The sequence below is a fragment of the Neoarius graeffei genome, chromosome 1 (genome assembly GCF_027579695.1).
Source record: "Neoarius graeffei isolate fNeoGra1 chromosome 1, fNeoGra1.pri, whole genome shotgun sequence".
NCBI classification, from domain to species: domain Eukaryota; kingdom Metazoa; phylum Chordata; class Actinopteri; order Siluriformes; family Ariidae; genus Neoarius; species Neoarius graeffei.
In genome coordinates this window covers 130,474,560-130,490,945 of record NC_083569.1, presented here as the reverse complement: position 1 = coordinate 130,490,945, position 16,386 = coordinate 130,474,560, and the positions used below count along the sequence as shown (strand labels likewise).

The 16,386-nt window shown below is 45.3% G+C and overlaps 1 protein-coding gene across 1 annotated transcript in view; it reads right to left on the bottom strand.

Moving 5' to 3' along the window:
• Nucleotides 1–16,386, bottom strand: part of LOC132883701 (zinc finger protein 271-like) — a 103,593-nt gene that overhangs the window by 39,079 nt on the left and 48,128 nt on the right. The window contains exon 4 of the mRNA XM_060917638.1: nt 10,747–11,018. Within this exon, the coding sequence (XP_060773621.1) occupies nt 10,747–11,018 (272 nt within the window). The remainder of the gene's footprint in view (nt 1–10,746; nt 11,019–16,386) is intronic.

Genomic DNA, 16,386 nt, shown 5'->3' with positions numbered 1-16,386 from the left:
GGTGACAAAGGGCAGCCCTGACGGAGTCCAACATGCACTGGGAACAGGTCTGACTTACTGCCGGCAATGCGAACCAGACTCCTGCTCCGTTCGTACAGGGACCGGACAGCCCTGAGCAAAGAGCCCCGAACCCCATACTCCCGAAGCACCCCCCACAGAATACCAAGGGGGACACAGTCGAATGCCTTCTCCAGATCCACAAAGCACATGTGGACTGGTTGGGCAAACTCCCATGAACCCTCGAGCACCCTATGAAGGGTATAGAGCTGGTCCAGTGTTCCGCGACCAGGACAAAAACCGCATTGTTCCTCCTGGATCCGAGGTTCGACTATTGGTCGAATTCTCCTCTCCAGTACCCTGGAGTAAACTTTCCCTGGGAGGCTGAGAAGTGTGATTCCCCTATAATTGGAGCACACTCTCCGGTCCCCTTTCTTAAAAAGAGGGACCACCACCCCAGTCTGCCACTCCAGAGGCACTGTCCCCGACCGCCACGCGATGTTGCAGAGGCGTGTCAACCAAGACAGCCCCACAACATCCAGAGACTTGAGATACTCAGGGCAGATCTCATCCACCCCCGGTGCCTTGCCACCGAGGAGCTTGCAAACCACCTCAGTGACTTCGGCTTGGGTAATGGACGAGTCCACCTCTGAGTCATCAGCCTCAGTGGAAGACATGACGGTGGGATTGAGGAGATCCTCAAAGTATTCCTTCCACCGCCCGACAATATCCCCAGTCGAGGTCAACAGCTCCCCACCCGCACTGTAAACAGTGTTGGCAGAGTACTGCTTCCCCCTCCTGAGGCGCTGGACGGTTTGCCAGAATTTCTTTGAGGCCGACCGATAGTCCTTCTCCATGGCCTCCCCGAACTCCTCCCAGTTCCGAGTTTTTGCCTCCGCAACTGCCCGAGCTGCAGCACGCCTGGCCTGCCGATACCCGTCGGCTGCCTCAGGAGTCCCGGAGGTCAACATGGCCCGATAGGACTCCTCCTTCAGCTTGACGGCATCCCTTACTTCCGGTGTCCACCACCGGGTTCGGGGATTGCCGACACGACAGGCACCGGAGACCTTGCGGCCACAGCTCCGAACAGCTGCGTCCACAATGGAGGTAGAGAACATGGTCCACTCAGACTCAATGTCCCCCGCTTCCCTCGGAAGCTGTGAAAAGCTCTCCCGGAGGTGGGAGTTAAAGACCTCCCCAACAGAGTGCTCGGCCAGACGTTCCCAGCAGACCCTCACCATACGTTTGGGCCTGCCAGGTCTGTCCAGCTTCCTCCTCCGCCAGCGGATCCAACTCACCACCAGGTGGTGATCAGTTGACAACTCAGCCCCTCTCTTCACCCGAGTGTCCAAGACATAGGGTCGGAGATCAGATGACACGACAACAAAGTTGATCATCGACCTCCGACCTAAGGCGTCCTGGTGCCACGTGCACTTATGGACATCCCTATGCTCGAACATGGTGTTCGTTATGGACAAACTGTGACTAGCACAGAAGTCCAATAACAAAACACCACTCGGGTTCAGATCGGGGAGGCCGTTCCTCCCAACCACGCCCCTCCAGGTGTCACTGTCGTCGCCCACGTGAGCATTGAAGTCCCCCAGTAGCACAATGGAGTCCCCAGTCTGAGCACCCCTCAGTACCTCTCCCAGGGACTCCAAGAAGGCCGGATACTCTATACTGCTATTTGGCCCGTAGGCACAAACAACAGCAAGAGCCCTCTCCCCAATCCGAAGGCACAGAGAGGCGACCCTCTCGTTCACTGGGGTAAACTCCAACACATGGTGGCTGAGCTGGGGAGCTATAAGGAAGCCCACACCAGCCCGCCGCCGCTCACCACGGGCGACTCCAGAGAAGTGGAAAGTCCAGCCCCTCTCGAGGAGCTGGGTTCCAGAGCCCAAGCTGTGCGTGGAGGTGAGCCCAATTATCTCTAGCCGGTACCTCTCAACCTCCCGCACAAGCTCAGGCTCCTTCCCCCCCAGCGAAGTGACATTCCATGTCCCAACAGCCAGCCGCTGTGTCCGGGGATCAGGTCGTCGAGGCCCCTGCCTTCGACTGCCACCCAATCCACACTGCACCAAACCCCTACTGCTACCTCTGTGGGTGGTGAACCCACAGGAGGTCGGGCCCACGTCACCTCTTCGGGCTGAGCCCAGCCGGGCCCCATGGGCAAAGGCCCGGCCACCAAGCGCTCGCATACGAGCCCCAACCCCGGGGAGAATAGGCTGAAAGTCCATTTTCTTTTTCCTGAAGTCTATGATCAGCTCCTTGGTTTTGGTGGTTAAGGACCAGGTTTGTTGACTCAGCACCACCCAGACAGCTACTCAACCTTCTGGTGATAAGCAGACTCCTTCCCCCCAGAGATGAGCCCCACTATGGTATTATCATCTGCAAATATGATGCCATTACGGGAGCGAGCATGGTGCAGTTGTAAGTGTAGAACAACAACTTGTTTAATCCTAGATAAAGCCGTGGCACAGCAGTTATGCTCATATTTACATAGGAATAACATCCATGAAATGCATTAGTCAGGATTTAGACATCATCGCAAATAGACAGCTCTGGTTAAAGTAGTAAACGACCTACTGTTGGTGTCTGATCAGGGCTAGGGATGGCGAAAACTTCTAGACCGACCACCGAGCATCATTACCTGGTTAAAGTCGGTTAACCTATGAGTTTAAACAGGGATGCAAACGGTGCGCCTTTTGGCGGATGCCGCCTTTTTCACGGTTGAATCGTGCAGATCTGATTTTTTTTTTTTTTTTGGGGGGGGGGGGGGCGGCGCGTTGGAGTGTCTGAATAATTTCAGAGTAAATTCTGTATTAAAATTACTAAATAAGCAAATGCCGTTACAGTCCATGAAACATAGGAAGTATGAGAAGAAAACAGTAAATCAGAAAGCTGCGCACGTTTTCGCGGAAGCTGTGCAAATGTGCGGCGCAGCTTTCTGATTTACTGTTTTCTTCTCATACTTCCTATGTTTCATGGACTGTAACAGCATTTGCTTATTTAGTAATTTTAATACAGAATTTACTCTGATGAAATTATTCAGACACTCCAACCCCCCCCCCCCCCCCCCAAAAAAAAAAAAAAAAATCGGATCTGCACAATTCAGCCGTGAAAAAGTCGGCATCTGCGCCTTTAGTTTGTGTGGAGAGATATGATCTGCAATAACATGCATTGTTGGCTATGGACCGAAACATACTTTCAGAATGTACTGGCCAAGGCAGGACTAAACTCGATGTGCCTTCTAATAATAATAAAAAAAAACAGAATAGTAATTTGTAAGCTAAAAAGCCTGTGTCTACACTTTTCTTTCGCCGAGTGGCAGCTGTCTTCAACTGGGGCAGGAGGGCGGGACATGACTGAATGGGTGTTTCTGATTTGTCAGCTGTCGTCCTTACACCGCATGGCATGCCCCAAGCATTTACAACACAGAATTCCAGGTTCTCCGCTGCAAAATCAGCAGCTTCAAAACGATTTTTTTTTTCAACCGACAACCAAAAAAAAAAAAAATTAACCGGTTGACGTTGATTCGGTCAACCATCGATCAAACGGTCATCGGTTAACATCCCTAATCAGGGCTGTGTCTCGCTGCTTGTGTTGCTTGACCTTAGTGCAGCATTTGATACCATTGATCATTCCATTCTTCTGGATAGACTAGAAAATGTTGTGGGAGTTAAGGGAACGGCCCTCTCCTGGCTCAGCTCTTATTTAACTGATCGCTATCAGTATGCTGATGTAAATGGTGATTTTTCTAGACATACTGCATTTTTTACATCTCAGGGCTTTACATTAGCACCCGCCAAATGCAGGTAAAATTCGGCTTTGGCGGGTAATAACTTTAGTCTCACTAGCCACTTTGGCGGGTGGTTTATTCTGTGGTATGACGATATATTTTAATTGTAGTTTTCTCTGAAGGCATCTGATATAATAAACACATGGCAATGTAATATTACACACCTACAACTCCCATGAGCACCTGCGTAAACATTGACATGTTAGAATTGTTTAGAACGTTCGTTAACGTCTCAGATAAAATCAAATGAACGGTAACCTGCGGTTAATGAACAAGGCAACAAAGTTGCTGACGACTGACAAGCGCACTGTGTGGCAGCATATAGCTGGAGTTTCAAACCCTGCTGCTCAGGGAAAAAGGGGAAGAAATGAGCAGGGCCGGAGCAGCATTTTAAAAATCACCGAGGTCCGTGATGCACAAAGCGCGCGCCGAAAAATGTTCGCCATATTTAAATGAGGGGGTGAATTACACACCACACAAGAGATCATCTCATCTCATTATCTCTAGCCGCTTTATCCTGATCTACAGGGTCGCAGGCGGGCTGGAGCCTATCCCAGCTGACTACGGGCGAAAGGCGGGGTACACCATGGACAAGTCACCAGGTCATCACAGGGCTGACACAGACAACCATTCACACTCGCATTCACACCTACGGTCAATTTAGAGTCACCAGTTAACCTAACCTGCATGTCTTTGGACTGTGGGGAAAACCGGAGCACCCGGAGGAAACCCACGCGGACACGGGGAGAACATGCAAACTCCACACAGAAAGGCCCTCGCCGGCCATGGGGCTCGAACCCAGACCTTCTTGCTGTGAGGCAACAGCGCTAACCACTACACCACCGTGCCGCCCAGATTGGCTCGTTCATAGCAAAACCGAAAATACCATGTACTGCGAAGACTGTAGAAAGTCTGGCAAAGACAGGCACCAGTAATTTTAAACTCGAAACTATAAAGGACCACGAAAAGTCAAATGCACACATCGGTACTATAACATCAAAACCAGCAAAGATGGCTGGTTCACGACAGGACAGCATTGCTTTCAGTCCCTGGCCGTCATGAAGTCGGCTGAGCTGGAGAGGATGGAGCTGCCGTTTAGAAACGTTCACGTGATTGTAAAGAAGTTGATCCGCCCCAGCTATCAACTTATGACCTGCTGGAAGCCTCAGGTCATGAAGACCATTTTTCATGGACCATTCAGACTCATCTGATGATGAATGTAATGAGGACATTTAATGTCTCTCTCTACACACGTTCTCTCTCACACACACACAAAATTAATAGATAATACATAATACACATAATACTTGCATATCAAAACATCAAATGTTTTTCAATGATAAATGTTTTGAATTGGACTTTTAATATTAGAATCAGTTCAATTGTTAGGGACCGAACATGGCCGCAAATAAGCCAAAATCGCGAATACTTGTAACCCCCCCCCCCCCATAAAACTGCGCTTTATGTAGCGCACGGTACTCTCGTTGATGCCGTATCGAGAAGTCCTACCTTCTTCTGCAGCGTCATTACCTTCTTCTGGCGCTTAGGTTCCTTGGCAGGAGCCTTAGAAGATACAGAGCGTTTAGGAGCCATTGTAGGGCGTAAAAATTATTCAAAAATACCAAGAACGCAAAACACGTGAACAAATCTGAACTACGGGAACCGCGAGACTGTACTGTGCAATGCGCTCATTCGTATCAGCCAATGAGCAGCAGCCCGCCATTCAAACGTCAGCCAATAGCGAGCGAGCATTCGGCTCCGAGAATGTAGCAGTGCGTAAACGTTCGATATGTTCACCGCAAATGACCGCGAATCGCTGAGATTTCTGCGAATGTATAGGAGATATGTTCTATATAAAATCCCGCGGATATGTGAATTCGCGAATACTGAACCGCGAATAGGTGGGGGTCTACTGTAGGATATTTCATATTGTAAGGGGCTTGAATTTGAGTTCAATAAACAGAATACTCTGCTTCTATTTTTGTCTGAATTGGTTCCATGTTTTCATAGAGGGAGCGACCTTAACAGCACTGAATACTTGAGTGCTACTGTACAGATACATTATACGCTGCCATTCATAATTAAATCTAGATCTTCCAAACTTTAATGTATCATGGTGAAGAAAAAACTGCGATTTCCTGGCAACAAAATTGTGGCTAGTGAAAAGGCTGAATGGCTCGTGACTCAGGAAAACCATTAGGCACAATGGCCGGTGAGCAAAAAAGTTAATGTAAAACCCTGATTGATAATGTAAAACCCTGATTGATATATATATATATATATATATATATATATATATATATATATATATATATATATATATATATATACGAACCTCTGGGTGATATTCATAAACATATTAGTTTCCACTGTTACGCTGATGACACAGTTGTATGTTTCTACAAAACCTGATGAGAGACACCAGCTTAATAGAATTGAGGAATGTGTGAAGGACATTAGACACTGGATGCTTATTAACTTCCTTCTGCTTCACTCTGACAAGACTGAAGTACTTGTACTAGGACCACATACAGCTAGAAGCAAGTTTTCTGATTACACAGTGACTCTGGATGGCCTTTCTGTTTCTTTACGTGCAGCAGTAAAAGACCTCAAGGTAATTATTGACCCCAGACTTTCATTCGAAACTCACATCAATAACATTATCCGGTTAGCTTTCTTTCATCTCAGAAATATTTCTAAGAGAAAAAAATTCAATGTAACTACACGACGCGGAAAAATTAGTTCATGCTTTCGTTCCCTCCAGGTTGGATTATTGTAATGCCTTACTGTCTGGATGTTCCAATAAGTGCATAAACAAGCTCCAGTTAGTTCAAAATGCAGCAGCAAGAGTCCTTACTAGAACTAGAAAATATGACCCCATCACCCCTGTCTTATCCACACTGCACTGGCTCCCAGTCATATGTCACATTGATTGTAAAATACTTTTATTGACCTTGAAAGCACTGAACGGTCTCGCACCACAGTACCTGAGTGAACTTCTGCTCCTCTATGCCGCTCCACGCCCACTTAGATCAAAAGGTGCAGGCTATCTGCTGGTACCTCATATAGTGAAGGCTACATCAGGGGGCAGAACCTTTTCTTACAAAGCCCCACAGTTATGGAACAGCCTTCCAAGTAGTGTTTGGGAATCAGAAACAGTCCATGTTTAAAGGAACAGTCCACCGTACTTCCATAATGAAATGTTCTTCTCTGAATTGAGACGAGCTGATCCGTACCTCTCCGAGCTTTGTGCGACCTCCCAGTCAGTCAGACGCGCTGTTACTCCTGTTAGCAATGTAGCTAGGCTCAGCATGGCCAATGGTATTTTTTGGGGCTGTAGTTAGATGCGACCAAACTCTTCCACGTTTTTCCTGTTTACATAGGTTTATATGACCAGTGACATGAAAGAAAGTTCAGTTACATAAATTGAAATGTGGCGATTTTCTATGCTATGGAGAGTCCGCACTATAATGACAGGTGTACTAACACCTTCTGCGCGCTTCGACAGCACATTGATACCTTCACTCGGAGTTGTACCATTTTTTTTTTTTAGACAGGGCGGACGGACCAGGGCATTCGCCCGCCTGGCTGTGCCCGACGAGGAGCGCTCTCGGCAGGCTTGGGAGGCAGACGGCAGCCCCTCCTGGAAGTGTGGTTTTACCATGGGCCTCATGCGGAAAAATGACAACGTCCCGGTTTTACCATGGGGCTCGAGTTGTACCATTTTTTTTTTTTTTTAGACAGGGCGGACGGACCAGGGCATTCGCCCGCCTGGCCGTGCCCGAAGAGGAGTGAAGGTATCAATGCGCTGTCGAAGCACGCAGAAGGTGTTAGTACGCCTGTCATTATAGTGCGGACTTTCCATAGCATAGAAAATCGCCACGTTTCAATTTGTGTAACTGAACTTTGTTTCATGTCACTGGTCATATAAACCTATGGCAAACAGGAAAAACATGGAAGAGTTTGGTCACATCTAACTACAGCCCCAAAAAATACCATTGGCCATGCTGAGCCTAGCTACATTGCTAACAGGAGTAACAGCGCGTCTGACTGACTGGGAGGTCGCACAAAGCTCGGAGAGGTACGGATCAGCTCGTCTCAATTCAGAGAAGAACATATTTCATTATGGAAGTACGGTGGACTGTTCCTTTAAGTCTCGGCTGAACACATATCTGTTTAGTCAAGCCTTTTGTGAAGAGTGTTTATGAGGGAAAGGAGTAGATCTGGAGGGTCCTCAGACAGTGTTTTGGTAAACTGGGATGTATGGATGCTGCCAGTCCACCACTCGCTTGCTCGCTCAAGTTTGTTGATCCTGTAGAGGCTGCTGCTTTATGTCCTGGGGCACCGTCATGCCTGTGTTACCTTCTGGCTCTCCCCTTTTAGTTATGCTGTCATAGTTAGTTTTGCCAGAGTCCCTGCTTGGGACTCTGGCAAAACTCGGTGCAAAACGTATACTGTTCCTACTCATCAGGTGACATTGGACATACCCAACAACCTGTGTTTTCTCCCTTTCTCTCCCCCCTCCCACCATCTGTCCCTCTGAGTTGCATGGCAATTCTGACCTCTTCTGCTCCTCAGACCTGCCTGACCCATTCTGATGCCCTACATCTGGTTGGAGTCTCATCACATCGCTCCTGTGGAGGATGGCCCCATATGGACAGTTGAAAGTCACACTTGGAAGATACTCTGGACACTTACAGTAATGCTTTGATGGCTGAGGACTACAGCTGACTTGCTAACTTTAGGACTGCCGTTGTCATGAACAGTTCTGCACTCAAGTTTCCATCAATGAAGAGTTAGAACATCAACAAAACTGACTTCATGTTAAAAATGTTATAATCACATCGTCCATCACCGAAATGAGGATGGATTCCCTTTTGAGTCTGGTTCCTCTCGAGGTTTCTTTCTCATGTCATCTGAGGGAGTTTTTCCTTGTCACAGGTTTGCTCATTAGGGACAGATTAGGGATAGAATTAGCTCATGTTTTAAGTCGTTCAAATTCTGTAAAGCTGCTTTGCAACAATGTCTATTGTTAAAAGCACTATAAAAATAAACTTGACTAGAGGTTGAAGAGAGGGGAGCCATTGCTGAGGCGATGTGGGGGCCTTCTCTCACCCTCTGTGAGCGATCAGACAGGAAGTCCTTTATCCAGAGGCAGATGGATTAAGACAGTCCCAGGTCTGTCAGGTTGGACACCAGTTGGTGAGGGAGAATGGTGTTGAATGCTGAGCTAAAGTCCACAAAGAATAGCCTAGCAAAGCTCTCCTGAGGGCAGTGTGGAGAGTTGTAGCTATGGCGTCCTCTGTAGACCCGTTAGCTCTATAAGCATACTGGTGTCTAACATGGGTGGGGGACTTGAGATGATGCAAGTCTGAACCAGTTGCTCAAAGCGCTTCATGATGACGGGAGTAAGTGCCACTGGACAGTGGTCATTCAGGCTGCTAATGGTCTTTTTTTGGCAATGGAAGATGGTAGAGGACTTCAGGCAGGGTGGGATGGTGGACTGGGATAGGAACTGATTGACTTATGTGACATCCTATGCTCTGTGCATAACATGGTTCTAGATGTTGTTTTATTTTACTACGAGATACATGCCTATTAGAAACACTGGCCAGAGGTGGTCAATTACTGCAGGAGTCTTGGTCAAGGTGGCTCATTGCTATTTAGCCCCTAATGTTCTCCAAGCTTTAACATTAACAGCCCCATGAGCCTTTGCACTCTGGCAAGGCTCTGTGGAACTGGCAACAACTAAAGCGACTGCCTTTTCTGGTCACTACAATAATAATCCTCCTCCCTGGACTCAAATTTATTTTCAAAATGGGATTAGAGGCCATTTAGATTTTTAAAAAAAAAAAGTTAAAAAAGTGACTACCTACAAACATTTTTAATGAAAAAGTACAGTCATTGTTGTATTTTAAAAAATGTTATTTCATGAGTCTGCATAAAAATGCATGGGGTTGCTCAAAATTCCACAGCACACTTCACTTTGTCTCACAGCACACAGGGTATATACTGTACATATCGAAACTCAACCCTCACTGAACCGATGTTCAAATTATATTTTGTCTGCATTTGTGAATTCACGGAAATGAAACAACGTCACACCAACTGCAGACCCCAGCATCAAACCAACTCGCACAAGTGGCAAATTTTGTGGCATCGAAAACCATTGGCTCGTTGGTGTGGTAACAAGTTTTATATTAACTTTAGCATTAATTATAGTTAACAGGATCTGTTCAGATCCTGTAGTGTCATGCTTCTCTGTTTATCCTTGACATTTAGAAAAGAAACAAACTAAGTGTAAATGAATACGTTTCTTGTTTGTTTGTGTGTGTGTGTGTGTGTGTGTGTGTGTGTGTGTGTGTGTGTGTGTGTGTGTGAGTGAGAGAGAGAGTGAGTGACAGAGAGAGAGAGAGAGAGAGAGAGAGAGAGAGTGTGAGTGAGTGAGTGAGTGAGTGAGTGAGTGAGAAGCTACCATGTTGTGCATGCAGCAGAGTCAAGGAAAACTTGGTACAGTTTTTCTCAACTGCATTTGGGAAAACAGACTATAATGGAATGTTGTTGTTGACGACGACTAATATTTTGTGTAATACAGGAAGCTGACCATGTTAAGGCATCATTATGGGAAGACTTCTGTTGGTGACTACCTGGGCTTGTGATTTTATGGGACTTTCATGAATAATTATACAATAAAGAAATATTTGCTTGAGCATTATTTTATTTACTTGAGCACTGAGGTGTTACTAGTATTTTTATTAACCGGCAAGTTCCACCACACTGGCTAAAAGAACCGATGTCGGACCGCATTGTGCTCAAACTTACGATTTACACCACTACTCCACACATCTGCGAGAAGAAATTGATATTAATTGGAGCTACCTTCATCTAGTCATCATATTTTGTTACATAAAAATATACAATCTTTATAATAAAATTTATGACAAACTCACAACCGAGGAGTCTCCACTGTTCTTGGCTTCCTCTCGGTTCACCAGCTCTCCCTGGCAGGGACCGAAGTGTGCACCTACTGGAACAGTCTCCCCCTTATTAAACACTCCCAGGCCTGCATCAGGAATACTGGACTTCTGGATTTCTAGCCCAGGAGGAAGTGTTTGTCTGGCTCGGTCAGGGACTCCCATGGGAACAGGAGTATCGGGGATGAAGAGGGGTGGTCCATGAACCTCGCATTTGTTGAAGAAGAAGGATTTGCAAACTTCACAGTCTGGGAGTAGAGAAAACACAACAGGAAGAAATGAGGCCCAAATGCATGTGCAATCTGTGTATGTCTATCCAAGACCATATACGGTACATTAGTACTGTATAAAGATTATCCTAAGAAAGCTTGCCAGTAAGATTCACTGAGCATCTGGTTGAGACTTGGTGTCCATCAGGACTGGGATCAAACAGGACACAACAAGGTACCAGTATTGGCAAAAAATATGGAAACACCTACCAAAACGACAAAACAACACAATTTGACCTTTTGTTCTCAAGTTCTCTTAATAAACTAAACATTTATCATAAACAAATGTTACAAGTAACCAAAGTAAATCATTCTAAAAAATATTATCAATATTTGGTATGGAACCCCTTGACACTGAAGTGCACTGACATGATCAGGCATGCAATCCAAGTTTATGAATAAAATCAAGTGGAATTGATCTCCCAGGGTTCTCCATGAGGGGTTTTAGAGGGGCGGACCACCCCCCTTTAATTTCTGCCGCACCTTTACAAAAGGAAGAGACGTCCCTTTGTTTTCTTTGTGACAGATAGCCTTTCTCTGTTGGAGTACTGACAAAGTACACTACAGACAAAAAAAAATTACATCACTGTGTTCAGGAGAGCCTTGTGGCGCTCAATCTGAAAGAATTTTGTGAATATCTCCTTCCGTTTTCGTGTAAATCCCCATTGTTTGGAGGGAGCACTCTGAGGAAAAAGTGCGATTTCTGTGTGATACTCTGTCTCTACACTCAGCGCGCGGGTGGGGGAGGGGCTGCTCGCTCTCACACACACACAGGAGAGAGGGGCTGCTCGATCTCACACATACACAGGAGGGAGGGGCTGCTCACTCTCACACACACAGGAGGGAGGGGCTGCTCGCTCTCACACACACACACACACACACACACACACACACACAGGAGGGAGGGGCTGCTCACTCTCTCACACACACACACACACACACGAGGGAGGGGCTATTCGCTCTCAGAGAGACCCAGGCTCGTAGCCTCATGGCAAAATCATACATTTCACACAGTACAGCTCAGCTCCGGCAATAGCGACTGCTGCACGCACTGCATCACTCTCAATTTCCCACAGGGGAATTGTTGGCTCTAGTTATAATTTATAATTCTTATGTACATTCTTTTACAAAAGTGCAATATTTTGATGCTGCTGAGCCATTGATCAACCTTTTTTTATGTCTGATATGTTGTAGATGGGAAAAGTAAAAGAAGCAAAAGTTTACTTAAGAAAGATGGCTCTCTTTTTATTTTAAGTTATTTTAACTTGTTCCTCAGGCACTCAATGTTAATAAACAGGCCTACATTTGAAATCTGTTGACCTCAGTTTTCATTCTTGCATTAGCTTTATGGAATTCATTGTATGAATTAATTTGAACTGAAGTGTGCAAATTAATTAATACAATGAATTCAAGTGTAAGTGTGTAATGTTTGATGTGTTTTGTACCAGTCCAATTGATTCCTCTTTTCTAAATGATTACTATTTGAGAGTATTTATGCAAATTATATGCAAATGAAATATGGAAATTTATGCAAATTTGTTTCAAGGTCATCCGATTGACCCCCAACCCCCTATATTTTCAATCCGTGGAGAACCCTGTCTCCACATGTCTTGCAACACTTCCCAGAGCTGTGGCAGGTTTGAAGGAGCCCTTTTCACCTTCTCTCGCTCCATGTAGTTCCAGACTTGCTCAATTATATTCATGTCAGGACTTTGGGATGGGCAATCAAGAATAGTCAAGCTGACATCTTGTTCTTTGTTTTGCAAACACTGTTTAACCATCCCGGCTGTGTGTTTGGGGTCATTATCTTGCTGGAAGATAAAGTTGTTGCCAACGAGAGCTCTTCCAGAAGGCACAGCATGATGGATAAGGATTTGTCTGTACTTGTCAGCAGTGAGGGTCCCATCTATTTTGTAGAGATGACCAACTCCATTGTAGGTGATGGCTCCCCATACTTGCAGGACCCCTCCGCCATGTTTTACTGTGGGAGAAATACAGTTTGCCTTGTATCTTTCTCCACCTGACTTACTGTCGCATAGTGTTGCCAAATAATTCAAAATTTCTTCCCATCTGAGAACATGACCCTTTTCCACTGCTCAGAAGTCCAACTCCTGTGAATTTTTGCCCAGTTAAGTCTCTTCTGCTTATTTCCACCTCTCAACAAAAGTTTTGCGCACCGACACATGACCTTTGAGGCCTTCTGCTGAGAGCGTCTTCCTAGCCAGGTGTGGGGAGACATCCTTGCCTGTAGCATCTTGGAGGTCTTGTGCCAGTTCCTTGCTGGATTTCTTCCTCTCTCATAAGGATGTAGTCTTGAGATACTGGACATCAACTTTAGTCAACTTTTTCTTCCTTTCTCTGCCTGAAATGTTCGTGAAGTTCCCAGTCTTCTGGTGATGCTTGAGGCATTTCCAGACAGCACTGTGGGTCACATGCAGTTTCTTTGCTATGGCTCATTATGAATGGCCCTCCTCCCACAAAACTTTCATCCTAATACGCTGCTCTTCTGTAGTTTCTGCCTCTGATGCCATTTCTGCCTGTTGCCTGGCTGTAGTCAGAGGATAAATACTTTTTCTAATGAATTATTTGTAGAGACCACATTATTTAATGGTTTTCACCTGTGGAATAATTAGCATATCATGGTAGGATTGCCCAACAAGGAGTGATTAAGGTTGGTTTTGGGGCTAAACTAAACAAAAAGAGACACCATTTCCAATATTTTCATGATGTTTATCACACAACGATGACCAAAACTGCTAGTGTTTTCATGGTTAAAGTATAAAATTGTGGTTAAAAGGTGTCCCTGTATCTTCATAATGTATTTCAGTTGTCTTCAGTGCAGATTCTGATGTCATTTGCACAGATTAAAGTATGCAAAATCAATCTTTTCCTAGGCATTTCCATATTTTGTGCCAGTACTGGATACGAGTATGAGGGTTTTTTTTTTTTTTTTACTTCCTTGTGGGAGTAAACAAAATGGTCAGATACAAAGCTTGCAGGGCAAAATAAAATGAATGTTCATTAACATGACTGTGGCACTGAATGATGTATTTACAGTATTCTCTTAGGACTTGCCTGGTCAGGGTTGTTTTAAATTCAGCTACTTGTTTGCTTATCTTCTGGGGAACAGAATTTCCCAAATTTGTTATGAAATCACATGCAGGTACAAACAAAATTAACTATCCACACAGTAAGAAAGTAAGTAAATAATTAAAGCCGCAAGCGGCCTCGACGGGCCCTCGCGCCAGCGGCCAAGGGGGGCGGGGGCATGCGTCCCCGCGAAATACCTTCCACAGCTTCTTCGGCAAGAGACATTAGTCCCGCAATGGCGACAAAGAACAGAATTGGACACATGGCAACGATAGGGTCTCGCACTGTACGGTGCTCGGGCCCTAATAATAATAGCGCCCTAATAAGGGTCTTGTAAAGAGTTTGCTTGCCAAGTTTGACAAATCAAAAGCTGCAATATCATTTTTGCCATAACCAGCACCCCCAGGGGCGAAAGTGCAGAAAATTAGGCGTACATGTCAGGTGAGCTATGAAGAGTTTACGTATGAAGTTTGATGACAATTGAGTAAATAGAAGATGAGATATAGATTTTTGAAGAATAACATTTTTGGTTTTTCCCATGTCAGTAGGTGGCGCTATGCTGTACATGAGCGAGTATGAGTTGGAAAAATAAGTGTCTACAACAGCAACGCACTATCACAAGGTAGTGGTGTGAAGGAAAAGCATTATGGAATTATTTACCAAAAACCCGTTTTGGAGCAATTGCGTCGGCCAAAAACAGCGCCCCCCATGGACGAAAATTCCCAAAATGTGGTATACATGACATGGGAGGTAGGAAGAGGGTGGCCGTGAAGTTTGACCAAATTTGAGGAAAGACTGGAGTTTTTGCCCAAAAATAGCGCCCCCAGTGGCGAAATATCACAGAAAGTGGGTAACATGTCAGAAGCCCAATGAGTGATCTGCGTGTGAAGTATGAGCAGTTTTGAGCAAGTAGAAGATTTGTTATGAATTTTTAAGCATGTAAAATGTTGCATTGAAAATTGATTGACGTATAACTTCTGAACGGTTTATGCTACGTGAAACCTATTTAGTAACTTTTGTCAGCCATGTCTGTAGATGATGTGTATCAATTTTGGTGACATTCCTATGAACGGTCTAGGAGGAGTTGCGCCGTCTTCGAGGCCATGCATTTCGCACAAAAGTGAAATTACCTCACTTCCTGTTGGGCGTGGCTAATGCATTGGCATTACATTTTTGTCCGGCTTAGTGAGATACATATGCATACCAAATGGCATGCCACTACTACAAACTACATGGCAACCAGGCACCTTAATGCGGGAGGCCAAAATCACAACGAGTTAGGGGGCGCTATAGAGGCCCTGAGGCCCGCCTGGATCTGGGCTTCTGGTTCTCAGTAGCGGTGGCAGTCTAAGAAAAAGGAGCCAAATTTCGTGCGTCGTCGACCATGGCAAGCGCCCCAATAAGGGTCTTGTAAAGAGTTGGCTTGGCAAGTTTGACAAATCAGAAGCTGCAATATCATTTTTGCCATAACCAGCACCCCCAGGGGCGAAAGTGCAAAAAATTTGGCGTAGACGTCAGGTGAGCTATGAAGAGTTTGCGTATGAAGTTTGATGACAATTGAGTAAATAGAAGATGAGATATAGATTTTTGAAGAATAAATTTTTTGGTTTTTCCCATGTCAGTAGGTGGCGCTATGCTGTACATGAGCGATTATGAGTTGGAAAAATAAGTGTCTACAACAGCAACGTACTATCACAAGGAAGTGGTGTGAAGGAAAAGCATTATGGAATTATTTACCAAAAACCCGTTTTGGAGCAATTGCGTCGGCCAAAAACAGCGCCCCCCATGGACGAAAATTTCCAAAACGTGGTATACATGACATGGGAGGTAGTAAGAGGGTGGCCGTGAAGTTTGACCAAAATTGAGGAAAGATTGGAATTTTTGCCCAAAAATAGCGCCCCCAGTGGCGAAATATCACAGAAATTGGGTAACATGTCAGAAGCCCAATGAGTGATCTGCGTGTGAAGTATGAGCAGTTTTGAGCAATCAGAAGATTTGTTATGAATTTTTAAGCATGTAAAATTTTGCATCGAAAATTGATTGACGTATAACTTCTGAACGGTTAATCCTACGTGAAACGTATTTAGTAACTTTTGTCAGCCATGTCTGTAGATGATGTGTATCAATTTTGGTGACATTCCTATGAACGGTCTAGGAGGAGTTGCGCCGTCTTCGTGGCCATGCATTTCGCACAAAAGTGAAATTACCTCACTTCCTGTTGGGCGTGGCTAATGCATTGGCATTAGATTTTTGTCCG